The sequence below is a fragment of the Lithobates pipiens genome, unplaced genomic scaffold (assembly GCF_037356315.1).
Source record: "Lithobates pipiens isolate NorthernLeopardFrog02 unplaced genomic scaffold, aLitPip1_a1.2 Scaffold_30, whole genome shotgun sequence".
In the NCBI taxonomy this organism is placed as follows: domain Eukaryota; kingdom Metazoa; phylum Chordata; class Amphibia; order Anura; family Ranidae; genus Lithobates; species Lithobates pipiens.
Genome location: NW_027507791.1, coordinates 37,461,689 through 37,489,086, shown reverse-complemented (window position 1 = coordinate 37,489,086; position 27,398 = coordinate 37,461,689). Strand labels below are relative to the sequence as shown.

The window sequence follows — 27,398 nt, the reverse complement described above, 5'->3', positions numbered from 1 at the left end:
AGGTCCTGATTCCTCTATATAGATCTTTATATCACTAGAGGGGTCACCAGCACGAGGAAGGAGGTCCTGATTCCTCTATGTAGATCTTTAAATCACTAGAGGGGTCACCAGCAGGAGGAAGGAGGTCCTGATTCCTCTACATAGATCTTTATATCACTAGAGGAGTCACCAGCAGGAGGAAGGAGGTCCTGATTCCTCTATGTAGATCTTTATATCACTAGAGGGATCACCAGCAGGAGGAAGGAGTTCCTGATTTCTCTATATAGATCTTTATATCAGTAGAGGGATCACCAGCAGGAGGTCCTGATTCCTCTATATAGATCTTTATATCAGTAGAGGGATCACCAGCAGGAGGTCCTGATTCCTCTATATAGATCTTTATATCAGTAGAGGGATCACCAGCAGGAGGTCCTGATTCCTCTTTATAGATCTTTCTATAACTAGAGGGATCACTGGAAGGAGGTCCTGATTCTTCTATATAGATCTTTATATCACTAGAGGGGTCTCCGGCAGGAGGAAGGCGGTCCTGATTTCTCTATTTAGATCTTTAAATTGCTTGAGGGGTCACCAGCAGGAGGAAGGAGGTCCCGATTTCTCTATTTAGATCTTTGTACCAGTAGAGGGGTCACCAGCAGGAGAAAGGAGGTCCTGATTCCTCTACATAGATCTTTATATCACTAGAGGGATCATCAGCAGAGGAAGGAGGTCCTGATTCCTCTATATAGATCTTTATATCACTAGAGGGGTCACCAGCAGGAGGAAGGAGGTCCTGATTCCTCTACATAGATCTTTATATCACTAGAGGGATCACCAGCAGGAGGAAGGAGGTCCTGATTCCTCTTTTTAGATCTTCAGCTAGACCTTGTTTGGATTAGTTTGTCCTGTTCTATTGTTGGAAGAAGTTTGGAAATGGACAACAAAAATAAAGGGATGAAACATATCAAGAGAGGCTTTAGGAATGTCATATGTACAGTCTGGAGGAAAGAAGGCAAAGGATGGACATGCCTGAAATATTTAAATACATGAAGGTCGTGAATAAGATCCAGGAGGGTGGAATTTTCAAAATAAAGATTTGATCAAGAACACGGGGATGTGACCTCCAGCAGCAGAAGGAGGCCAAACCTACCCTTTGAAGTTATTGTTTTCCAGAATAGAGTAGTTGATGTTTGGAATAGACCTCCAGCAGAGGTAGTGAGTCAATTACAGTAAGTAGGCTTAGGACAGACATAGATCAGTACTTAGAAAAAAAAAGGTTAGCAAAATTAAAAAAAACGGGCCAGACTCAATCTTTTCCTGCCGTCACTCTTCTATGTTTCTAACCAAAGCAGCTTTATGACCTTTCATTGTTATTTAGAGCTGTTCGTCGATTTGTATTTAGCATTTACCGGAATGGCATGAAAAGGTCTCAGTGCTGTTGATAGTCATAAAGCCCGGCTCTGTGTGGTGACTAATACTCCGAGGAGAAGGCTGTGAAAGAGTTAAAGGAATAGTAGAGTCTGGGACACACCTCTTGCATACTCAGTCACCATTCCAAACACAGACTGAAAAGTGAATGTGAGAAGACGGGAGAGGAAGAGAGGAGATCTAGGCTCCGGTGGAAAGGTAAGGTGCATTTCACTTGCTCGCTGCCTCCAGCTCACGCATTTCAGAGTCTTTTTGGAAATGGAAACTTGGGGGGAAATTGGCACTCCTAGGCTTCTATATTCTAATACAGTTATTACCTCTTGTATCTCTTGACCTTCCCTCTTAGATTGTAAGCTCTAAGGAGCAGGGCCCTCAGATTCCTACTGTATTACAGTGTATTGTATTTGCACTGTCTACCCTCAAGTTGTAAAGCGCTACGTAAACTGTTGGTGCTATATAAATCCTGTATATTAATAATAATAATATTCTAAATTGAACGTTGCTGACTCAATCACTGTCACTTAAACACACGAACCTGGAAGATTCATCCACAGTGAATGTTTGATTGATATCAGATTCACTTCTAAGCATGCTATTAAGTTTAGTTCTCTGGGACGCGTCTTGATCTATCACGAGGACTGACAAAGGGGAGAAGGTATCCTTTGTGACCTGCATTGATAGGCTGTGAGTGTCCATAGCCAGAGACGTCTTACACCTGTTTCCAGTCTAACCCGACTTCCATGAATAATGTTTGTCTCTGAGGACCAACAGCATAGATGGAGCAGTTTATTTAAATTTGAGGCTTTAAAATTTGACTTTTAAAGCCTCAAAATAATAAAACAAACTTTGTAACGCACAACAAAGGTATTTTTAGCTGTATTTTAGGTCTGAACTCAAAGGCTCCTTTGAGTGGGCATACCTTTTAGTCATTGCGTTGAGTCATTATTCTTCTGGGAACGTCCCTTTTAGAAAAAAAGCTTCAGGTTAGATGTTCTTTGTTGGTTGACGATGGTTCATGCGGTTCATAACTTTGTGTGGGGCGCTTGTCGCGTTAGAGGAATCAAAAATTCTCTAGCGTTGTACGACTGGCACAGTATTTAAAGCTCAACTCCTGGCACATAAAACTTTCAATATTTTTCTTCATGCCCATAAAGGATATAGGTCCACCTTGTGGTGGCTGCATAATCCTTTTGAAGATGTCTTTTCTTTATATCCACCTGGTGATCCTACCAGTACTAACGCACTTCCTGTCCTAGGGTGACAACGACGCCCACTACGCAGAGGCGCAGCCTCGGTGGAGCACTTTGTCCCGATTCACGAATGAATGGAAGCAAGCAAACGTTCGTCGATGAGCACTGGCAGGATGCATTAAATTTGCCAAATTTTGATCCATTTATGGCCGCAGAAGTCAACCTAAATCGGGAGTGTTGGAAAACATTTGTCGAGCAGCGGTGTATTCTGACAGCGGAGGAGTCCCGCTGTTAGAACTCAATTTCGCAATCTATAACATTCCACCATCTAAATTTCCTTTGTGTCCATGGTGGGGAGTCTTTTTGTTTTGTTCCCATCAACCAGTGGGACATCTATGGGCAGCTTTACAAAGAACAAAGGAAGATAAAGTACTAAACTATACTTCTTTTCCCCCCGGGGGAACACAATAAAAGTGAGACTTCTTCTTTAGGGAAAAGGGACATTCTTTCGAGGACAGTGAGGTCCGCTTTAGACAAAGAGGACAACTGGTTCACAAGAGGTGTGAATAGCAGCTTGACAAAGGAGTGTGCATGCTCAGAAACGCATTGTCCACTGCCTGGTGGCATCAATTCACTCATGCTGCATTCCAAAGTGGTTTTGGAAGGGATGATGGTGCTGTTTCCCCATGTGAGCCACTGTTTGGAGACCTGATGATGACGAATTTTAGGCTCCATTCACATCTAGGAATTGCTATTTTTTACAAGCGTTTTTCTGGTGTTTTTGCAGGGTTTTTGTGCACGCGTTTTGAGTTGATGGGTGACCAATGAAAAGCAGTAAAGTGCCTGTAATCTGCCAAAAAAAAAGAAGCTTGTGTACTTTTTTGAGCAACAGGCGTTTGGCTTCAGGCAACAGAATTCTCAGATCTGAATAGGGACCATTGAAATTAATAGGATTTGTCTTGCTGGGGATTTTTTGGAGCTGAGGATTAGAGCAGAAAATTGCGCAAAGACGCCCAGATGTGAACAGAGCCTTCCCATTGTAGTGGTTTTTGCACATTGCCCCACAACTCGGTGACATCATTTTGTTCAAGCTGCTTTCCATGCTTGTTACGAAAGGGAAGATGCAGCTGTCAACCCCCCTCCCCCCCTACAACCCATGTGAGCCACTGTTTGTAGACCTACAACGCAGAACTGGCAATGGCGACTTCCACCGTTCTAGCTTTCTTTTACACAGAAACGCGTCGTCACTCCATTCACGCTGCTTTCCACGCTGGTTAGAAAAGAGATGACACAGCTGTTCCCCCATGTGAGCCGGTGTTTGTAGACCTACAGCACGAACCTGGCAATGGCGACTTCCACCGTTTTAGCGTTTTTTACACAGAAGAGCCCGTACATTGTAAGTGGCATTTTGGTGGGTTTTAATAAATGTAGTCCTTATTGCACTTATGCCGTGTACACACGACCGGAGTTTTTCGACAACAAAGGTCAGACGGAACGAATCGGCCAGACAATTCGACCGTGTGTGGGCTTCATTGGAAGTTTGCTGTCGGAAAAAAAATCAGATGGATTTTAGATTTAAAACATGTTTCAAATCTTTACGACGGACTCGAGTCCGGTCAAAAAAATCAGTTTGTCTGTATGCTAGTCCGACGGGCGAAAACCGACGCTAGGGCAGATATTGGCTACTGGCTATGAACGTCCTTATTCTAGTCTGGTCATACGTCATCACGTTCGAATCCATCGGACTTTGGCGTGCTTGTGTGTGGCCAAGTCCCTTCGTTCGGAAAGTCCGTCGGAACTCCACCGAAATTCCGTCGGGAAGACCGTCGGACCTAGTCCGTCAAAGTCCGGTCGTGTGCGCGCCCCATTAGAGGCACGTTTCCGTTTTTTTTTTTCTCTCTCCTGTTCACAAGAGGTGTGAGACCAGATCAACCATCACTGGACCTGGGTTGTTTTCTTTCAAAATTCTGTTTTTGCATCTCTACCCCAGCAATTTAACAATTCAAACCTTCAGCTAGGTGGATCGAAGGATTAACACCTTCTAGAAGCCTTCAAGAGATGGGATTATGTAACAACAACAACGTGGTTCCTCAACTTCCGCACCTCCTATCCTACTCTTGGACAATCATCATCATCTGCCTTGACAGATTCCATGGTGATTGGATTATTGCACTGCCGGTGCGGATCTAAATGCCAGGGCATCTTCCTGAATTTTATTAGATGTGAAGAATTGGCTTGGAGAAGCTACGAAACCTCTTCAACATTACAGAACAAATCCAATTGGATGCAACTAACATCTACCAGCTATTGCAGGTCAGGTGATGAATCTGGACAAGCAAATGGACCCAAATTGGCATTTTTCGTACAATAAGGCTCGGTTCACACTGTTGCGACCTAATTTTTGCGTGACTTCAGCTTGTTTCACTTCAGCACATCTCCAAATTTGCACGATTTCCAGCGCGACTTTGATGCGACTTTTGGTGCCGTTTTGATTCAACTTTACATTCTATGGATTTAAAGTCGGAACAAAAGTAGCACCAAAGTAGTGCAGTCACCTTTTCAAAGTCGCTGAGGCCTGGTTGACACCTATGCGTTGTTTTTTTTTTTGTGCTTTTTGCAGAAACGCACTACAGTCCATTTAACATGGTTTCCTATGGGACGCGTTCACATGTATGCTTTTTTCAGCCTCAGATTTTTTTTTGGAAGGGTTTGGGGACTTTTTTTATGCAAAATGGTGCGTTTTTGGTTCAGTAGACCTCATTGGAGAAGCTGCAGAGAGCACGTAGTGCATTTTTTTTGTCACAATTTGCGTTTTGCATTTTTTAATCTGCCCAACACAAAAAAAAAAAAACACAGAAAATTCAAACGTGTGAAAAAAGCTCTGCAGAAATGGATCAAAAGCAAAGTGCGGTAGGTGTGAACCAGACAAAAGTCACGGGGGGTTTTGAACGGGTGCCATTGAAAAGAAAGGCGTGCGATTTGTCATGAAATGTCCAAAGTTGCATGGCAAATCGCACAAGTGTGAATGGAGCCTTCAATTTCGACTGTGCAGTGCGACTTTCATGCAACATTAGAGTTTATGGGACTCTAAGTCGCATCAAAATTGCTTGAAGTAGTGGAGGAACCTTTTTTGAAGATTCTACGACTTGAGCCGCATAGATTGGAATGGGTGCCATTGAAATAAATGGGTTTTGATTTGTCATGCGACTTTGTATCTTTTATATCGGTAGAGGGGTCACCAGCAGGGGGAAGGAGGTCCTGATTCCTCTATAGAGATCTTTATATCACTAGAGGGGTCACCAGCAGGAGGAAGGAGGTCTTGATTCCTCTATAGAGATCTTTATATCACTAGAGGGGTCACCAGCAGGAGGAAGGAGGTCCTGATTCCTCTATAGAGATCTTTATATCACTAGAGGGGTCACCAGCAGGAGGAAGGAGGTCTTGATTCCTCTATAGAGATCTTTATATCACTAGAGGGGTCACCAGCAGGAGGAAGGATGTCTTGATTCCTTTATATAGATCTCTACATAGATCTTTATATCACTAGAGGGATCACCAGCAGGAGGTCCTGATTCCTCTTTATAGATCTTTCTATAACTAGAGGGATCACTGGAAGGAGGTCCTGATTCTTCTATATAGATCTTTATATCACTAGAGGGGTCACCAGCAGGAGGAAGGAGGTCCTGATTCCTCTATATAGATCTTCAGTTAGACCTCATTTGGAATACTGTGTCCAGTTCTATTGATAGAAGATGTTGATGGAAGAAGTTCGGAGATGGACAACAAAAATGGTGAAAGGGACGAAACATATCAAGAGAGACTACGGGAACTTCATATGTTAAGTCTGGAGGAAAGAAGGGAAAGGTGGGACAAAGGAGAAATTTTAAATACATGAAGGGTGTGGCATAAGGTTCGGATCAAGGATACGGGGATGTAACCTCCAGCGGCAGAAGGAGGAAAATAACCTACCCTTTGAAGGTGTTATTTTCCAGAAACAGTAGTTGATGCTTGGCACAGAGCTTGGAACTTGGACCACCAGCAGAGGTAGTGAGTCAGGTGCCATTGAGATAAATGGGTTTTGATTTGTCACAAGTCACATGACAAGTCGCACTGGTATGACCTGAGCCTAAATCTGCCCGTTAGTGTGGCTGAGCAATACGACTTAATAGCAGGACGGCGGCCAGGTCTGTGTAATGAGTTCTATGCTGGGGAGTTGGCGACATTGGCTTTGCCCTAAGGAGGGGGCTGCGTGCTGCATTGTCATTCTGGTGGAACTTGTCCAACCCCCACTGTCTCTCGTGTTCCAGAAAAACAGATAGGAAAGCAATTCTTTTGTTTGTTTGGCAGGTAGAAGGTGCGAGGAGATTAATCCGCAGATGATTACAGGGTGTGGGAAACTGTATATCCTAGAAAGAGAAAGCTGTGCTGGTTATGGAGCCTGTTTATATTGCAGATGTCAGGAGGTGACGGATTGCAGGCGTTACCCCTGGAAACGTCCCCACTTTTCAGTATCCACCCCAATTCCATTTTCCAGCATTCCTTAGGGCATTTTTGCAACGTGCCCCTTATCATTAACCACCCCTGGACCGCCCCACGCCAAAATGCTGCTTATGCTCCTGCACCTGATATGGGGCACGCGCGCCAACGGATGCGATGTCCGCCGGGGACCCACCACTCGTTCTTAGGGAGTGGCAGAGCGGTGGACCGCCGGGACCCGCCGCTCGTTCTCAGGGAGAGGCAGAGCGGCGGTCTGCCGAGACCCGTCAGTCATTCTCAGGGAGAGGCAGAGCAGCGGACTGCCAGGATCCGCCGCTCGTTCTCAGGGAGAGGCAGAGCGGCGGTCTTCCGGGACTTGCCGCTTGTTCTCAGGAGAGCCAGAGCTTTGATCGCTCCTGATAACCCCCTTCCCTGCCAGTGTCATTAGTATAGTGACTGTGCGTTTGTTTTAGCATTGATCACTGTATTGGTGGTCCCCAAAAAGTGTCACTTAGTGTTCCGATTTGTCCGCCGCAATGTCTCAGATTGCTGATCACACGACCGCGCAATTGTCATTTAAAGTAACGCAGTGCCGTATTGCAAAAAAAAAAATGGCCCGGTCAGGAAGAGGGGGTAAAACCTTCCGGGGCTAAAGTGATTAAAGTAGCCCTCCCGTTCACACCTGAAGGTGCACGATTCCGAAATTGCGCCAAACCTCAAAATGAAGAATACCATACATACCGAATATTTTCACACTCGAGCATTGTGTCGCTTGACGCCGGTTGCACCCGTGCTTAGGGCAGAATCGCGCATTTTTTTTGACCCTGTGGTCTTTAATCACTTTACCCCCCCGGCCAATTCTGACATTTCTCCCATACATGCAATAAAATCTGAATTTTTTTATTTATTTTTTATAGAAAATTACCTTGTACCTCCAAACATTATAATTTTTTTGTTTAAGAAGAGACCCTGGAGAATAAAATGGTTGTTGTTGCAACTTTTTTTTTTTTTTATGTCCCACGATATTTGCGTAGTGGTTTCTCAAATGGAAATGTTTGGAAAAAAAAATGAATTATTATATTTATTATACAGATTTATATAGCGCCAACCGTTTGCTCAGCACTTTACAATATATCAACAGCAACAATAAAATTTGAGCAAAAAAAATAAAACCAAATTAAAATTTTGGTGAGCACAAACACAATTTAATACCTATTTTTTTTTTTTGTTGATAAAATAAAATATAAAAGATGATGTTACATTGAGTAAATAGATACCCAACATGTCAAACTTTTAAAATTGAGTATGCCCATGGAATGGCGACAAACCGCCGTACTTAAAAATCTCCAAAAGCGTCTCTTTAAATTTATTTTTATTTTTTTTACAGGTTACCAGTTTAGAGTTGCAGATGAGGTCTAGTGCTAGAATTATTGTTCTCACTGTAACAATCGCGGCGATACCTCACATGTGTGGTGCGAACTGCGTTTACATTTGTGTTCGCTTCTGCATGGAGGGGTGGGGCACTTTACATTTCTTTTTTTTAATTATTATTTTTTTTTTTTTTTTTTACACTGTCCCCAAGAAATGTAAACATCCATTGTGATAGAATTAAAGCATGACAGGTCCTCTTTATAGAGACAAGTCTGAAAACATGACCTGTTGGTGTGCCTTGAGGACTGGAGTTTATAAACACTGTCCTAGGACCTAGACCATAGAGATGGTCAGGGACCTTCTGGTCCTCAGCCGGCTCTATGATAACCTGGTGGCACGGATCGGATGCTCCTCCAATGCACAGGAGAGCCCTGGAAGGCCCGATGGGTGGCGGGAGGGGGTGACAACTCAAAACTCAAGCCGATCCATCTATGGGCAGGCTGGTTGTACCCAAGCCCATCCATCTATGGGCAGGCTGGTTGTACCCAAGCCCATCCATCTATGGGCAGGCTGGTTGTACCCAAGCCGATCCATCTATGGGCAGGCTGGTTGTACCCAAGTCGATCCATCTGATTGAATAAAGTGAAACTCAAGCTGATCCATCTATGGGCAGGCTGGTTTTACCCAAGTTGATCAGTCTATGGGCAGGCTGGTTGTATCCAAGTCAATCCATCTGATTGAATGAAGTAAAACCCAAGGCGATCCATCTATGGGCAGGCTGATTGTACCCAAGCTGATCCATCTATGGGCAGGCTGGCTGTACAGAAGCTGATCCATTTTTGGGCAGGCTGGTTGTACCCAAGCTGATCCATCTATGGGCAGGCTGGTTGTACAGAAGCTGATCCATTTTTGGGCAGGCTTGTTGTACCCAAGCCAAACCATCTATGGGCAGGCTGGTTGTACCCAAGCTGATCCATCTATGGGCAGGCTGGTTGTACCCAAGCCAAACCATCTATGGGGAGGCTGGTTGTACCCAAGCTGATCCATCTATGGGCAGGCTGATTGTACCCAAGTCGATCCATCTATGGGCAGGCTGGTTGTACCCAAGCTGATCCATCTATGGGCAGGCTGGTTGTACCCAAGCTGATCCATCTATGGGCAGGCTGGTTTTACCCAAGCTGATCCATCTATGGGCAGGCTGGTTGTACCCAAGCTGATCCATCTATGGGCAGGCTGGTTGTACCCAAGCTGATCCATCTATGGGCAGGCTGGTTGTACCCAAGCTGATCCATCTATGGGCAGGCTGGTTGTACCCAAGCCAAGCCATCTATGGGCAGGCTGGTTGTACCCAAGCTGATCCATCTATGGGCAAGCTGCTTGTACCCAAGTCAAACCATCTATGGGCAGGCGTTCCATCGATTGATTTGAGTACCACCAGCATGCTGTTCTTTTAGCATGCGATTATTGCCTGCAGTTTGCATAGACAACACCCACATGTGATGCTGAGCCTCCATGATTTGAATGAAGTGAAATCCAACGAGTGAAAGGGGTGGGCTGAGTTGGAGAGAAAAGGGCTAGATGATGCTGGACGTCCTTCAGCCAGGAAATAAGGCGAAAGCTCTTTCTGACTGGCTGCAACTTCTACTGCACATGGTGCGAAGCTCACAGTGTGCGGTGACATCAGAGGAAGCCGTTTTCTGTCCAGGAGAGGAGCCGGTACAATTGTGCAAGACTGTTGGGGGGGTCAGATTAAAAAAACAGGAATTTTTGGAGGTGTTGTAAATCATTAGCAATTCCCGGAAAATCCTCTGACACCCCGGAGAGAGGCAGTGATTGGCCGGCAGGGTGACGGATAGAACAGAGCTGTGCTAAGTAAATATCAGTGGAGGGAGGGGGAGGGGAGGAGGGGGCATTTTCCGAATTCCAGTGCTGGAAGGAGACCAGATGAGTCCAAAACATGAGACCTTCTGGGACCTTCTCCAAAATCTTTTCTCAACTAAGGAAAACAGAAGTGATCTATAATGCAAACATTATCCATCAGGAGCACAACTACAGGTCATGGGGCCCCACAGAAATAACTACAGATCACCGGGGCCCCACAGAAATAACTACAGATCATCGGGGCCCCACAGAAATAACTACAGGTCATGGGGCCCCACAAAAATAATTACAGGTCATGGGGCCCCACAGAAATAACTACAGATCGGGGCCCCACAGAAATAACAACAGATCATCGGGGCCCCACAGCAACATTTTTAAGGGAGGCATTACTACAGATTATGGGGCCCCATGGCACATTTTAAAGGGGGCATATCTACAGATCATGGGGTATCACAGCACAATTTTTAAGGGGGCCAGATCTACAGATCATTGGGCCCCACAGAAAAAAAATTAAGGGGGGGCATAATTACAGATCATGGGGCCCCATGGCACATTTTTAAGGGGGCATAACTACAAATCATGGGGCCCCGCAGAATTTTTTTTAGGGGGCATAACTACATATCATGGGACCCCATGGCACATTTTTGAGAGGGGCATAACTACAGATCATGGGGACACACGGCACAATTTTTAAGGGGGCATATCTACAGATCTTGGGGCCCCATGATGCAATTTTAAGCCCCCCCCCGTGATCTCCCAATTCTTACAATAGGTCTCAGTGGGCGACAAGGGAGCTCTTGGCATAGTCAGGCCGTGGACGGAAGCTTCCAGAGAAGAGGGGCGTCAGGGAATGGAAATCGCCTTTTATCCTTCATTTCCCAGCTAACAGCTCTGTCCTCGGTAGCTCACCGGTATTTTTGATCCCATTGGATGCCATTGTAAATTCTAAGGGGTCTATAGTAATTGACCCAAAGTGGCCTCAGCGGCGGATTCCCTCTTATCCCCTCCCGCCCAAAATCCAGTCGTCTCCTCCACTTACCGAAGCCGCCGGTAGTGGGGGAGACTATCCCATCCCATCCCTCCACCACAGCCTGGAGGCCGAGTGAGGGGAAGGGTGGGGGGTGGGCCCCCCCGCTCGGCTCCATAGCATTGGAGGGCGGAAGCGACATCATTGATGGCATTTAATGGGCGCTTCATTATACAAGGGCAGGGCAAATGGGGGGGAGTCAGGGGTCGAGCCGTGGGGGGGGGGGGCAGCGGCAAAATGAGGTTTCGCCTAGGGTGTCAAAAATCCTTGTACCAGCCCTGGCCTCAGTACTCCTCTCAAGAGCTCGCAAACAGTGGGAGGAGTTATGGAAATATCCTTTTAAAGGGTGGGTGTCAGTCTCGGGGATGGGGGGCTCATATGTATTTATTTACAATGTGATGCTGTAGGCCAGAACAACAGTCAGACTTGGGGGGGGGGGGAGCTAGATGATGTTGGGCGTCCTCCAGCCAGGAAATGGGGCTGGGCTCTATCTGACTTGCCGCAGCTTCTGATGCACATTGTGAGATGCTCGCAGTGTGCTGTAAAATCAGAGTAACTCAGGTGAGGAGCCATGTGCAAGGCATGGAGGAAAGGCTGGAGTCCTGCTTGATAACTAATTAGAAATTGTTGGTGTCACCGGGGGCGGTGCAGGGGAGATAGGGCAGATTCCTGCCCTTCAATTAACTGTCTGCTGTTTGTTTTACCCCCCCCCCCATACTGGTTACTAAGAGGTGCCAGGGGACAATACTGTCACCTCTCTGCCGGGGGACAATACTGTCACCTCTCTGGAAGAACCGGACCTTCAGGTTTCTCTCTATGGACCCGGAGGCAGCAGCTGATACAAACCTGTTCTGGGACTGACTGCTATAAAAAGCCTAAGGCACACCAAAGACTAAAATGTATCTAAACACAAAAATGTCCCGTGTCATGCTCACCAGTCCTTAGATTGCATTTGTTTTCTTTTGTATCCCTTTATTTTCACCTGGTGATCCTACCAGTGACACACTTCCCATTTTACCAGTGCCGGGACCAAGGTCCTCCAGCGCCCGGGGCAAGGAAGCGAAATTGCCCAGCTTTGTAACAGAATGAAGGGCTTGCCCCGATGCCCAACAGTAAGCCATTGCGCCCAGGGTATGCGTCCTTCCTGCCCACCCCTTCCTCCTGCCCACCCCTTTGTCCCGACTCTGTGTTCTACAGTGACAACGCTCACTCACCCCACTGTATCTATGGAGGCAGCCGTGGTTGTCACATATAGGCTGGACTTCCAACATGCCTGCCTTTGCTCATCTCCATTGCTAGACACGAATCATTTTGGTTCGTTATTTACATAAATTTGTTTAGTTAAATTTGATCAAATTATTTCCTTTGTTTTCTAAATTCATTTTGTTTATACGAATTTGATTGGAGTTGAGTTGAGTTGAATTGAACTCAGCTCGACCGAATTCGGAAAATTCGAATGAAATTCGAGTAATGGGACGCCTGCCTTTGCACACACATGAAGTTTAATGGCATCCCAGTCTTAGTCCGTAGTATTCAATATTGAGTTGGCCACAGTGAACAAACACAGTGACTTAATCAGTTGACGCGTTTCAGCCTATAAGGCCTTAGTCATAACCATATGACTAAGGCCTTATGCCTTATGCAAACTAACGACACCCCCAACCTCCCCAGGATGACGGGAAGACGGCAATGAGAGGCCTTACCATAGTAGGCAGCGGGAAAGGAAGATACTGGGGCTGTTGCTTCTCCTGCCGGCCGAACAGGAAGTAGGTCCTGAGACCTGATTGGCTTAAAAGGGTTGTATTAAGGTGAAAAAACACCTGGCACTGACCGGCGCCCTAGCCTAGCTTTACTTACCTGAGTCCCTTATTTCCCTTGTCGGGGATGCACTGTCCCTCTCTCCACGGGGTCCCGGCTCTTGATTGGATAGATTGATAGCAGCGCAGCCATTGGCTCCGGCTGCTGACGATCAAATCCAATGACGTGGGCGCCGGGAGGGCGGGGCCGAGTCTGGCATTCATGTCTATGGACGCAAATGCTGGACTCGGGAGCGCGCCCGCAAGGTGGCCCACTTGGGAAAGAGCTTCTCCTAGGTGGTTATCTGATGTGAGGAGGAGCTGCGAGAGACACCAAGGGACTCCAGACGAGGACGATCGGGGGCCACTCTGTGCAACACGTGCTGCACAGTGGGGGCAAGTATGATATGTTTGTTATTTTAAAATTACAATCCTTTACAATCACTTTAAGACCCCCTGGCCAATGGGGTCTCAGGCCCCACTTCCTAATTGGCCGTGAGGAGAATCAGGAAGACAATAGTGAATATTAATTCCCTAATGTCACACAACTGGATGGGCTTGGGGCGCAGTGCTCTGCGCCCCGAGTCCACCCTTTTTTAAGCCAATTGAAGCCTCAGGCTCTAATCATGTGCTTAAAAAAAAACAAAAAAAATAAACTCCATGTGTCCGGCGCCCTGCATTTAGATTAGGGGCCAGGCACATGGATTAGGGGGGTGAAAGCCCTGTGCTCCTTAAGGACGGGCCACCACTGTGTCATACTTACCTGTAATGGTTTTGCACAGAGCAGCCCTGATCCTCCTCTTCTAGAGTCCCCCCCACCAGTGCTCTTGGCTCCTCCCACTGCTGAGTGCCCCCATAGCAAAACACTCACTGGGGGGCACATGTGCAAACTCAATCCAATCTATTAGAGATAGAAATAAGGCAAAATGAATATTCATTTTATAGCACCTTGACTGGCATTGGCTATAAGTGGCATTGGCTGGCTATAGTGAAAACGAATGCTAACGTTGTACAAAGGCTCCAATGACACAATAAAGTTACACCTTGTTGAAGTCTGGTGTTACATGTCTCCTAAATAATTCAACAAAAGTACCGCACAGCTGACATTGCCTCTCTCGTCTTACTTCTAGGTGCCATTGCATGGACCAAGATGACGCAACCCACCACCACCGCCACCCGTAATCCTCTGAACAGCCCCCCAGTCACCTAAAGGATCTCCACTCTGCTGACCTCCGATGATGAATTCAGGGAGGTAAGACTCTCAATGGAACAGGTGAGGTCACCTATTAAAGGTTGTCAGAAACCAATGAACCTCCAAAGAGGCCTTCAACCTCAAAGAGGGCCGTTTACGTCGAAGCCATTGTAGCCTAGTAGCAGTTTTCTGGATGAATGTCAATATATGTCCTTGAAGGTCACACCACCACTCCGGAGAAGACACACACACCAGTCCTGTGAGGATGTAGGGTGTAATTTGAGGCCAAGAATCTTATTATTAAAGGATAATGACACAGAGAGTAACTGCTGAGCCAAAGGAACATTCCTCAGATACCTCTCCTAAGGGGACAATCTCTTTCAACTGATTCTTAGAAGGAGACTTATGAATTGTTGTCATGGCACAGTGTATATCACAGTAAAGCCTGGGGGGGGGACATTCTTATAACCGAATAATGTTTTTATTCGCGCCTTTTCTCCGCAACCAGACATGAGTGAGATACAGAATCCTATAATACACCTGTAGCACTGACTCCCAAAGGAGCGTCTGGTTTTTCTGGGCTTACCGTTACCGTCTCCACCTCGTTGCTCTAGGGGGTTCCCGAGGTTGAATTCCGTCTCTCAGTAAGGAATAGAGGGGATGGGTAGTAAAGCTCAGGTACTCTTGAGCCTTGTACACACGGTCGGAGAATCCGTCGGAATGCGTCTTATCGGACCGTGTCGTCGGATAATCCGACTGTGTGTGGTCTGCATCGGACTGATTCCGTCCGAATCTCCGTCGGACCCAATTTTCCAACATGTTGGAAATATTTTCCCACCAACTGGTTCGATCGGACATACTCCGATCATGTGTAGAGAATTTTGATCGGACCAAGTGCCACGCATGCTCAGATCAAATTCCTTCATCAAAGCTATTGGCTACTAGCCTGAATGTAGTCCCATCGTAACGAAATTACGTCATCACGTTCTGAATGATCGGATTTTCCGACAACTTAGTCCGACCGTGTGCATGCAACAGTTTCGGACAAGATCCGACGGACAAAATCCGACGGATTTGGTTGGCAGAATGTCTGACCGTGTGTACAGGGGCTAGGAACTGCTGACACTTGAAATGTCTCTCTCTAGATGATCCAGGGAATAGCCATTCGCAACTGGATATTTCAACTATCGGATAAATCCCCTTTAGTGAATTTAGCAGCCGACAGGTGATTTAAACTTAGCAAAGTCTCTGCCACAGACTTGGTTGTAGAACTTTAGAATAGAACAAGAAAGTCTCTCACAAGAACTTAGTTGTAACCGAAGGATGAAATTAGGAACTTTCTTAGCCCTTGTACACACGGTCGGAGATTCAGACGGAATGTTTCCTATCGGACCGTTTTGTCGGATATTCCGACTGTGTGTGGTCTGCATCGGACTGTTTCCGTCGGAATATCCAACTTCCCGGTAAAATTTTCCGACAAAATGCTCCTATCGGACATACTCCGATCATGTGTAGCCTACTCCGATGGACAAAGTGCCACGCATGCTCAGATCAAATTCCTAGACCAAAGCTATTGGCTACTAGCCTGAACGTAGTCCCGTCGTAACAAAATAACGTCATCACGTTATGTACAATCGGATTTTCCGACAACTTAGTCCGACTGTGTGTATGCAACATCACTTCCGGACCTCTTCCGGAATTAATCCGTCGGAATTACTCCGACGGATTTGGTTGTCGGAATCTCTGACCGTGTGTACAAGGGCTTACAGTACCGGTATCTTGCAGCCGGTACGGCGATACCGTAAGAATGTGGATTCACTTGGTGTCCTTTCAGCTTAGCTTCCAGGCTCTTGCCGAGCAGCCAGCCTCGTGCGTGGCCCTCTTCTGAAGTGTCCTTCCCTGGTTGCGTTTTCAAGTTGCTGGGCCTCTCCAAACCCGAGACCTTGGAACCCTCCTTCCAGTTACTGTGCCTTAGGCTAGCCAGCCCCGAGACTCGGAAACAGATAGATCCTCACCCCAGGCCATGAGGGCCTCTGGGGGCTGGTCAAGAGGACCAGGACCACGGAGTCAGAACATACTTCTGGACCTGAACCCAGAACCACGTGATCTCAGCACCTTAGGTACCCTCTCCAGGAATACACGGCGAGACAACGCACGCACTGATTGGCTCTGAGATAGAGATTGGTACCCAATGCGTCCAACCAGACTGCGTTCCAATGCCTGTCAAAGATGATACCTACACCTATGACCAGGCAGAACATAGTACAGTCCAGCTAAACTGATGCCAAGACCATAATTTAATGAAATTAACCTTAAGACCCAACTATGGCCTTAGGAAAAACTCTATTTACAAAAACATTGCACGTGCTCCTCAGGAGCCCGGCGCTACACACCGCTCAAAAAAATGAAAGGAACACTTTGAAAACACATCAAATCTTAATGGGGAACAATATCATGGACTAGGTAATGTGTTAGGAATGAAGGGTTGCCACATCATTTGATGGAAATTAAAATGATCAACCTACAGAGGCAGTGGCCGATGGTGGAAAAATGTTTTTGGGGGGCGGCAAACAGTAACACCCCACCAACTCCCCATTCGGTTGGTTGATCGGTGGCACTTACCCCATCATCGGCGACTTCCCCACTGCGCAGCGCCGGCCTCCCATTCTCATGCTCTCCATGACCAGCGGATTCACAAGCTCGTGGCCTCCAGTTCTCCTGCTCTCTACATCGGTGACGGCTTCTGTTTCCTCCCTCCTCCTCGGTGGCTAATTGGGAGTCTTATCTTTCCAGCCAATTGGAAAACGGGTCTCACACCTGCTTCTGATTAGCCGGATTGAGTATCAGTGTTTCTACAGCGAATGTTCATTCGCTGTTGTAACACACTCCTCTCACCTCAATTGTACCTGTTTATCTGCAGTCTGAGGCAGTTACACTTAGCAGAGCTCAGTGAGGAAAGTTCTGGGAGCTGGTTGAAGGGAAGAGACAGAACCCCCCCTCCACACAGCTCACAGGAACAGAGCTGAGGCTGTCAATCAGCTGGAGGTCCCTCCCCTGTCAACATTTTTCTCTTGGGGTCCGGAAAACTTGAGGCAAGTACAGAGGGATAGATACATAGAGGGATATGCTTTTGTTCATATTTCATGTCTGAGGTTTACAACCACTTTAACAATAAAAGTGCCCATGCATTCTGGTGTCCCCCATATATTCCATACACATCGTTCAGGTTTTGTAAAAGAAGCTTCTTCCCAATGTCATACCTGTAGGCCGCGCATTGCTAATGCATGCTCGTAAGTAGTAGATCCCCCCGCTGTCCACACTGGACGTTGGATGAGCTCTGGTCCAGCCTTTCTCAACTTTTTTGACATGGAGGAACCCTTCAAATAACTTTCTGGTCCAATAAACCCCAAATCTACAGTTCATGGTTCATCATTAGTGAAGGGACACTGGAAAGGATGCTCCTTACATTCATTGTCATTGGCAAGAAACCCCCTTTGCAGATAGCTACAGACATCAATGCTGTCTGTGGTTACCTATCTAAGAGGCAGAAGTTACTCATTGCTCAAGGAACCCCTGGCAACCTCTGGAGGAACCTTAGGGTTTCACAGAACTCTGGTTGAAAAGGGTTGCTCTAGATCGATCAAGACCAACGCATGCACAGTGCCCTCCCTCCCGTTGTCCTAGCAGTAGGTGAGGTCAACATTGTGCAACAAAGGAGGAGAGCATGTGGGGAGGTGCAGTGTGCTGAGGGCGGTAAATACACAGTTGCAGCAAAACTTGGAACTTATATTGAACAGAATGCTAACGTTACGAACACCCTGGTGGGAGAGCAAAGCTGGGGAAACAACTCACAGTTCAATGTCGTTAGATGTAGAGGAGGAGAGGTTGCAACAACATCTGAGGGTGGATCGTGGCCAGGACCGGGTCCAGGCCTAAGAGGGAACTTCCCTTCTAGATAGAGAGTCCCTAATCTTTCCCTCCTCATCAGGAACCTTTCCCTACCCCTAGTTAATTCCCCTAACTAGCAGGATCTCTCTCCCTACACTAGCCACACACAAGCACGCAATAAAACCTGTGGGCAGGGACTTAAATAGACCCTGCTGACCAAAGATGTCTGCCAAGGGCCACATGAATAGCGTAGCCATCCAGAACGCTGCTCCATTGACCCAGGAAACCATAGAAAATACTAGTTACCTGGCTGTTAACTGCCTTTATATCACTAATGACACTGGCTGAGAAGGGGATAACATCTAGGGGCAATCAAAGTGTTAATTATGTGCCTAACAATGTGTAATATGTGCTTCTTCTTCTTTACTATCTGACTATTTTTTTCTCCCTGCTTTGCAGGGAGAAAAAACAGACAGATTGCTGTTCCCTGTACTGTGTTTTTTGTGAACACAGAACCCTGTGTGCGATTGGCCACAGCCGATCAGCTGACTTCAGCAACAATCATTGGCTGAAATCAGCTGCCAGACTTGTGCTGTGTCCAATCACACATGGGTTGGCAGGGGGAGGGCGCATGAACCCGAAAGAAAGGTCAGTACCAGCATGTTGGCTTGCCGCTCACTCGCAGTACAACTATTGCCGGCGGGTCGGCAAGCGGTTAAGGGAAATGGAAATAAACAGCTCTGCATGACACAGAGTCATCCAACATACCCCCCACCCATATAGTGTTTGTGGGGTTGAATTTAGTTTGGAGCATCCAAATAATTATTTCAATTCTTACTTTTCAGAAAAAGAAGATGCGGATTGCCTAGATATGTTCCTGTCCACTGGATGGTTGATGACCCTAATAGTCTTGGTTGGAGCTTTGACACGGTGCCAGTCGGCTTGTGATATCAGCTCAGATGGAAATACGGTCACCTGCAAAGGACAGAGTCTTGAAGAAGTCCCTCAACATCTCTCAGAGAACTTGCAATACCTGGATCTATCATATAACAAAATTTCAGAAATATTGGCCGATGACTTTTTACGATATCCCAAGCTACAAATTCTAAACCTGAGCTACAACAATATATCATACATCGAAAATGGAACATTTCAGTATAATTTATTGATAAGGAACTTGAGTTTGTTTAATAACTCTCTCAGGGAGATTCCTCATTCTTCCTTGGAAAATCTGAAATATTTGCAGATCCTTGACTTGTCCAACAACTTCTACGAACGAGCCACTCTTGAGGATGTCTTCAGCTCTCTAGTGAATCTTAAAGATTTGTCTGTAGGAGGTCCTCTGATCTCCAACATCTTAAAAGATGACTTTGCTTCTATGGAAAATATCAGTCTCATAAGGTTTGCTTTGAAATCCAAGTCTAGCTTGGACTATTATGAACCTGGGGCCTTCTCATTTCTGAACACGCAGAATTTCTGGCTTGACATTGCTATTGACAAAAACGCAACACTACTGGGTGATATGTTGAAGGATTTGACAAACAAAACCTTCAATAGCCTCCGATTTCGAAACTTGTTTGAGCTGTCTTATTATGTGGGCATAGAAGATATATTTTCTTATCTGCCATATATTGGATTAAGACACCTGGTCTTCTATAGAGGGAAATTTAATGAAAACCTCCTACGTCTGGTCTTGCAGAATGTTCAGAGATCGTCAATAAAGAATCTTTATCTGCTTTCCATTGATTTTGCCCGTTCTCCAAATGCTAATAAATCTGAAGTCCCCATCAACAATTTATATTTGGAAAACCTGGTCATACAGGATGTCACCAACCCAGATATACTCCGATTTGATTGGACATTCACTTGGTTTAACAAGGTAACCAACCTCAGTATCATCAATGTGAACTTCAACTATGTTCCGTGCGATGCTTGGGGCCAGATGACCAATGTAGTCAAGCTAGATATATCGGGCAACCGTCTCCTGGCCACCAACCTGCACAACCCATTGTGTAAAGATAACATTTTACCCAATATTGAGATATTTAATGCCAGCAACAATATTATGCGTAGTCTGAAGACCATCTCTTTGTTGACAGCTCAGTGGCCAAAACTCACCTACCTTGACCTTAGCTCAAACAATCTTGGGAGTCGCAACGAATCTTGTGTGTGGACATCTAACCTCAAAGTTCTTATTTTAAGAGATAATTTGCTCCAGTATGAAGTGTTCCAATGTCTACCTACAAAAGTGGAATACTTAGACTTGTCCAACTCCCATCTTGACCGATTAAACATGAATTACTTTGACATGGCCACGAATTTGACACAACTGATTCTCAGCAACAATAAAATCAAGTTTATAACATCCAGTTGGAATAGTCCCAAACTTCATATTTTGGCACTGGAAGGCAATTCTTTTGGAGCTATTGATAAGGGTTCTTTTAAAGACTTGCCCCAGCTGAAACACTTGACAGCAGGCAACAATCCTTACCACTGTACATGTGACCTCTATGCCTTCTTTACAGACAGTCTGAAAGAGGGGTCTTTGATTCTGGATGACTGGCCTGATGATTATTACTGCTATCACCCCCTGCATTTATTGGACACTAGAATTGAAAATTTCCACCCAGGATTACTGGAATGTAATGTCGGATTGGTGGTGGCCATATCTGTATCAGTGACAGCTTTTGTCGTCATTGTCTGCATGTTGTTGTGTTGGAGATACGATGCACCATGGTACATCAGAACAACTTGCCAAATAATCCAAATGAAATATCGATCACGGAAAGCTGACCAGAGCAGAATCTATGAGTATCATGCCTTCATCTCTTACAGCTATTCAGATGCTGATTGGGTAAGAGGGGTTCTCCTCCCTCATCTGGAGAACTCCAACCCACCCTATAAAGTATGTATCCACGAACGAGACTTCCAACCAGGGAAATGGATCATCGATAACATAATAGAGAACATTGAGAACAGCTGCAAGATCATCTTCATTCTGTCACACAACTTTGTCAACAGCGAGTGGTGTAACTACGAGTTGTACTTCGCCCACCAAAGGGCTATTGGCCACGCATTTGAAGATGTCATCCTGGTGGTCAAGGAAAGTGTTAGCATGGAAGATCTGCCAAAAAGATTCCACAGGTTACGAAAAATCCTTAGGACAAAAACCTATTTAGAGTGGCCTGTGGAGGAAAGCAGACAACCCTTCTTTTGGGTCCAGCTCAAGAGCATCTTAGGAAAGGGCAACTCAAGACTTATAGGGCAAGAAAGCTTATCGCTGATGAATGAAACTGCTATCGTAGGGCAGGAGAGCAGCTCAGAGAAAATGGCAGTCCCTGCAGAGGACAGCAATGTGAATTCATCTATAAACCAGACTTAGAAACCGTGTTCTTAGATTTTACGATGTCATTGTTCTAAATGATGTCTATAAATATATGTAAATATTACTCAATGGAGGCAAGCTTGCCTTTTATATTTACTGTGAATTTTTTTGTTGTTGACATATGATCAACAAGACCATGACCAAGAACAGAGTTCATGTAATACAACCCCCACCCAAACCTTTTTGGGTTTAGGATAGAGTGGAGAAGGGCTTCCACTGGGCTAGTAATTTCTCTTGGATGGAAATTGAGGGGAAATCTGCCCAGTAGGACACAGACAACAGTAAGAACCTGGCAGGTTTTTATACAGTTCTATATACATCAGCAGTAAAAATACCATAAGAAACATTTCTGTGGCCAATTGCCTCAGTTGTGAAGCATTTTTTTATGCTTTGAAGACAAATCGGCTACGTTGTCATTAGCCATTCCTCTCCGATCACAGGAGATATTTGGATGGAAAGAAAGGAGCGCCCAGTATACGGTGTGATGCCACACTTGATGAAAGGGCAACAATCGCTTATTGACAATATGGAATGAGCAAATCATGTTTTGGAGAATATGCCTCCTTCTTCTTCAGGGCTAACATACAAGCTGTAGGTATGTGTAAGTTACACCTGTGGAGTCCACCAACCTCCGTTTACACATACCTATAGCACGTTGGCTCGATTTGCTCATTCCATATTCTCCAAAACAAATTGTTATCCTTTCCTCAAGTGTGGCATCACACCGTATATCGGGTGCTCCTTTCTTTCCATCCAAATATCTCCTATACTGAAGCGACGTACTAGTCAGCTAGCAGCCCAGACCCCCATAAGGAGTCACGTATCATAGACCACTATTTATTTATGGGGGCACCTAATACAGACTATAATTAACCCAATTAATCCTGTACGGTCCCTAGCTCAAATCAACCATCTCTGCTCACAGGGGATCTACAGTACCTCCCAGATAAGTCCCTGATATGGTTTTGTCCTGCCCATTCTTTGTTGAAAATGCTTGCAGAAGTCTTGAATGATTATGCATGCTCACTTCATGACTTTCATTAAGGTTTATTTCAAATGTTTTTCACAGTGGGTTGTATGTTTCAGAGGACCTTACTAACATTCCTAATGATCTTAATTTTGGTAAACCTTATACTTTATGGTCTTCCCAGCATCTAGAGGCCAGCCAGAGGTTAGGGTGGTTCTCCTACCATGACAGCTAAAGACCAGCTGTGAGCTAATGTCTTGGTTCCAGTGGAGAATCCACTAGGAGATGTTCACATTGGCATTATTGTACCACAATTTTGTAAATTTCAGAGGAACTTACTAACACTGCTAATAATCTCCATAGTTCTCAGGTTCATATTGACAAACCTTATACCTTATGGCCAGCCCAGCATCCAGAGGCCGACCAGAGGTTAGGGTGGTTCTTCTACCATGACAGCTAGAGACCTGCTGTGAGCTAATGTCTTGGTTCCAATGGAGAATCCACTAGGAGATGTTCACATTGCCATGATGGTACCAGAATTTTGTATGTTTCTGAGGAACTTACTAACATTGCTAATGATCCCCATAGTTTTCAGAGACACGTTATACAAACCTTATACCTTATGGCCTGGCCAGCATCTAAAGACCAACCAGGGGTTAGGGTGGTTCTCCTACCACGACAACCAGAGACCTGCTGTGAGCTAATGACTGGGTTCCTAAGAAGAATACATTAGAAGATGTTCACCAATTATGGTACCAGAATTTTGTATGTTTCAGAGGAATTTACTAACATTGCTAATTATTTGTCAGAAACCATGAATCATCAGACTGAGACAGAAATACAGTTAAATCACACTTGTTTAATAATAATAAAAAAAAAAAAGGTAAACAGAGTAAACGTAGTCAAAACAGCGAAAGTTTAGGAACCGTAAAGGATAGTCAGACAAGCCAAAACATCAGTGAGCCAGAGAGGAGAGTAGTATAACAGCAAGCAGGATCTGGAGCCAGAAGGAATGTCAGCCAAGCAAGTCTTTAACAGGAAAGTTGAGTTACGTTTAAAGTTAAAATAGCTATAAACAATAAGAAAAGTGCTTTTAAAAAATATTAAAATGAAGGAACACTATCATCATTTAAATGTTACAAAGAATATAACAGAATATGTAAAAAGCATTGTTTCCGAGCATGCGTGTTTGTACTTTGGACTTTTGTGTGGCGGACTTGTTGTGTACACACGATACGAAAATCTGGCAATTGTCCGCTGAAAATGTACTTTTGTTAGCGGAAAGTTGGCCAACAATTGTCTGACGGAGCGTACTAACGGTCGGATTTTAGGCCGACAGTCTGTCATCATACAATTCCCTGCCGAAAATCTGATCGTGTGTACGAGGCTTTAGACATTGGTTTGGTGCTTTTGGACTGTATGTGCATGGATTCTCAACGAGACATGTGTATTTCATTTCGTTAGGATTCATTTTTCGTAAAAAGAAAATGAAATTTTTGGAGATTTGGATGTATCCGAATTTCCGACTGGACATAGTAACAAATGTCAATGAATCCAAAAAAAAGTTATAGAAAAATTAACAAATGTATTTTTTTCATTCGGATTCATTGTGAAAAGCTGGTTGTTAAGGAGAGGGTGACTGTGGCATCTATACCAATGATGACTCATCTGCTGTCGGTAGGATCCCCCGCTGACAGAAAAATGTAAACAAGCTAGGGGCCAGTATTAAAAATAACATTTTTAAAAAAGCAGCGTGGAGTCCCCCTTATCCATACGAGGTAAAATGGTCTCCCTTATTCATACCAGAAAAATGGTGTTGGGTCCCCCTCAAAATCCATACCTGGCCCTAAGGTCTGGTATTGATTTCAAGCCAAACGCCACATCAAAATCTAAAAAAGAAGGCGTGGGGTCCCCCAAAAATCCACACCAGGGCCTTATCTGAGCAGGCAGCCCGTCAGGCCGGGAAAGGGGGGGCAAGCCAGGGGCCCCCTTCTGAACCTTACCAGGCCACATGCCCTCAACATGGTGGGAATCCTGCAGACAGCAGATGAGTCACGGTCGTTAAGGATGCGGAAGCCGCCTGCTCCTTAACAACCAGCTCTTTGGAATGACACTAAATGAATGCGAAGACACAAAACTAATTTTGAAAATGGATTGAATTCAACATAACGAAACAAAATTCTTCAGTTCACAAATGCATCCGAAACAAAGTGAAAATTTCCAGCTTGCACATTTCTGTTCTCCACCCTGGGTTCTTTCCCCGTTTTCTAAGGAGTGTCCCCATTTCAAGGGAAGCTTTTGGTCCAGAGCCGGTTCGCCCAGGGATAATTTCATTGGCCCGAAACTCTGTATCTGTATCTATTCGGGGGAAGAACCGTCAACAGGACAGGAAATGGGGAATAATCTCTCCAACGTGGTCCCATGTTGTGACTTTCTTGAGGAACCTCAAAGGTCCATCTATGGATTCATAGTTTGGTGAGACGCTACACTGTGAAATATTTCTCAAACTGGTCGTGACCGTCTGATCCGCAACAAACGCATTTTCTAAGTATTACTACCAAGTTCGGCACTTCTGTGAATGTACAAAGGGGATGACTCCCTTATACGTTTATTATACATTTTACATGTATTATGTTGATGATGAAGATTGATGGTTGTATGTTTTATGTGTTGTATATACCTCTATATGTCTGTAGGTGTTTATACTCCATTGAGGAAGCCTTCCCTCTCCGGAGGTGCCCTCACATTATTATCTCTGAGCACTGTGCTGTACATAGGATATTTTATTGTTAATGTCTTTAACAACCAATTATGAAGAAGGGGCTTTATTTTGCCCCACCCCTTTCGTGAACTCTTGAGTTTGCACCTCCATCTTCTGCAATTGCCTTTTTTTATTGCTTCTTTATATATTTTTTTATGTTTTGATAAAAATTATTTTGCTTTATTAGTCATCTCCCTATTTTTTCCATTATACTTTTTTTTTTGCATTTATACCTTTTTTGTAAAGGGTCGGGAAATTAGGAAGAAAACTCTTCAACGTGGTCCCATATTGCAGTAGAAAGCTGGAGGAGAGCGTTGTGACTTTCTTGAGGAACCTCAAAGGTCCATCTAGGGAATTAGAGTTTGGCGAGATGCTACAATGTGAAATATTTCTATTTTTTTTTTCCGTTATACTTTTTTTGCCTTTATACCTTTTTTGGAAAGGGTCAGTACAACCAAAAGCGATATATATATATATATATATATATATATATATATATATATATATATATATATATTCAAGAATGCATCATCTGTTGGCACCAATCCCCTCCCCCGTGTTCTCATTCCATCAAGGCCTCACCCCCCTGCCTTTTCTATCCAAACAATAGAAAATGCACCAGGAGGAGTGAGACTCCCTGATAAAACAGGAAAAGCCAGAGGAGGATAGGCATGGCTGCAGCCAGTCATAGCTGTAATATCAATTTGGGGGTTTTAGCTTTTAGGTGCCCCCCCCCACCCCCGTTTTTTGCTGGCTACTGGATTTTTTTTTTCCTTTTTTGAATCCCTACCAAAAACATTTAATGATTCATTTAACAATTAGTTTAATTTTGAATGGAAATGTGAAGGTGTATTTGCAGTGGCATCACTAGGGTTGGTGTCACCCGGTGCGGTAAAACATGATGTCACCCCCCTCCACCAACTATAGTCGCCCCTTAGTACAGACCCCCTTCCTTCAGTAGACCACCCTCCTCTAAGTATAGACCCCCTCCTCCATCAGTACAGCCTCCCTTCAACCAAATATAGTTCTCTCTCAGTACATGCCCCCCACACTGAAAGAGGGTTTTCAGGCTGAAAAAAAAACGCAAAATTGAGCCAGGGCTTCTGTCACCCTCGGGATGGTGTCACCTCTGTAGTGGGTGGCACCTGGGTGCGGACCACACCCCCTAGCAACGCCACTGTGTATGTGTGTCCTAGTGTGGCTGGGGGAAGGGGTAGAACTTTCTCTCAGTTATTAAGTGTTGTCAATGCCCCATTGGAGAGATTTTCCCCTCACTTCCTGCCTCAGTGACACAAGAGGAAGTGAGATTAATTTTTTTTCAATGAGAACGCATTCTATTAAAGCCCCTAAAAAATGTTAAGCTTAAAGTATAACTAGTGTTGCCACCTGCCCTGGATTCACCCGGGCAGTCCAGGTTTTGAACCAGCTGTCTGGGTTTCAGGCAGACTGAAACCCGGACACATTCCCAAGTCGCATGAAAAGTCGCACTAGCAGAAACCGAGCCTTATGGAAATTTTCTCAGTTTTTTTTTTTTTTAGCCCATTAGTCCTCCAGCTCCAGGTTTATTGTGTGTTAAACGCATGGCTGTTGCGTGGCTAGGCCGGCATAGACCTGAGTATAGTGTATGTCTATGGGCAGCTGTACACGGCACCCAGGCTTTCCCAATGGCAAAACTGCATTGGAACCCCCATTGAATGGGATCGGGCGTCTGTATGTAAGAGGCTTAAAGCATTTGCCTGCGTGGCCGGCGTACCAGTCCTGGCCTTAGAGGGGGAGACCCCCGACTGGCGATCAGACTCTATTTGAAACAGTGTTTTATGAAGCTCCGCCCATTTCTAGGCGTCTGTCCGTCCATGTAATTCACTTACTCGTTGGAAACCTCCTCAGCGGAGTTCTGAAGGTCTCCTTTACCTGAAATAATGTGTTCCGTAGATATTGTACACAGCTCTGTCCCGGGGACTCATGTCGTTGTGTAAAATGTTGTTATAGGAAAAAATGTTTGTAAAGTTATTTATGTTTTATATAAAAAAAAAAACAGCAGAATTTATAACTGCATACAA

The 27,398-nt window shown here is 45.1% G+C and overlaps 1 protein-coding gene across 2 annotated transcripts; it reads left to right on the top strand.

The window, feature by feature from the left end:
- Window positions 1-1,517: 1,517 nt before the first annotated feature.
- Window positions 1,518-27,398, top strand: LOC143942644 (toll-like receptor 2). 2 transcript variants are annotated; one of them, XM_077464018.1, is made up of 3 exons: window positions 1,518-1,602; window positions 14,276-14,397; window positions 19,071-27,398. In XM_077464018.1, the coding sequence occupies exon 3, from the start codon at window positions 19,097-19,099 to the stop codon at window positions 21,605-21,607; it is 2,511 nt and encodes an 836-aa protein (XP_077320144.1). In that variant the 5' UTR covers window positions 1,518-1,602; window positions 14,276-14,397; window positions 19,071-19,096; the 3' UTR covers window positions 21,608-27,398. The 2 variants fall into 2 exon arrangements, with proteins under 2 accessions (XP_077320144.1, XP_077320145.1); XM_077464019.1 differs by having other exon boundaries at window positions 14,276-14,418.

Coding starts and splice junctions, on each gene's coding strand:
- LOC143942644 (XM_077464018.1), top strand. CDS start 19,097: ATGTTCCTGTCCACTGGATGGTTGATGACCCTAATAGTCTTGGTTGGA.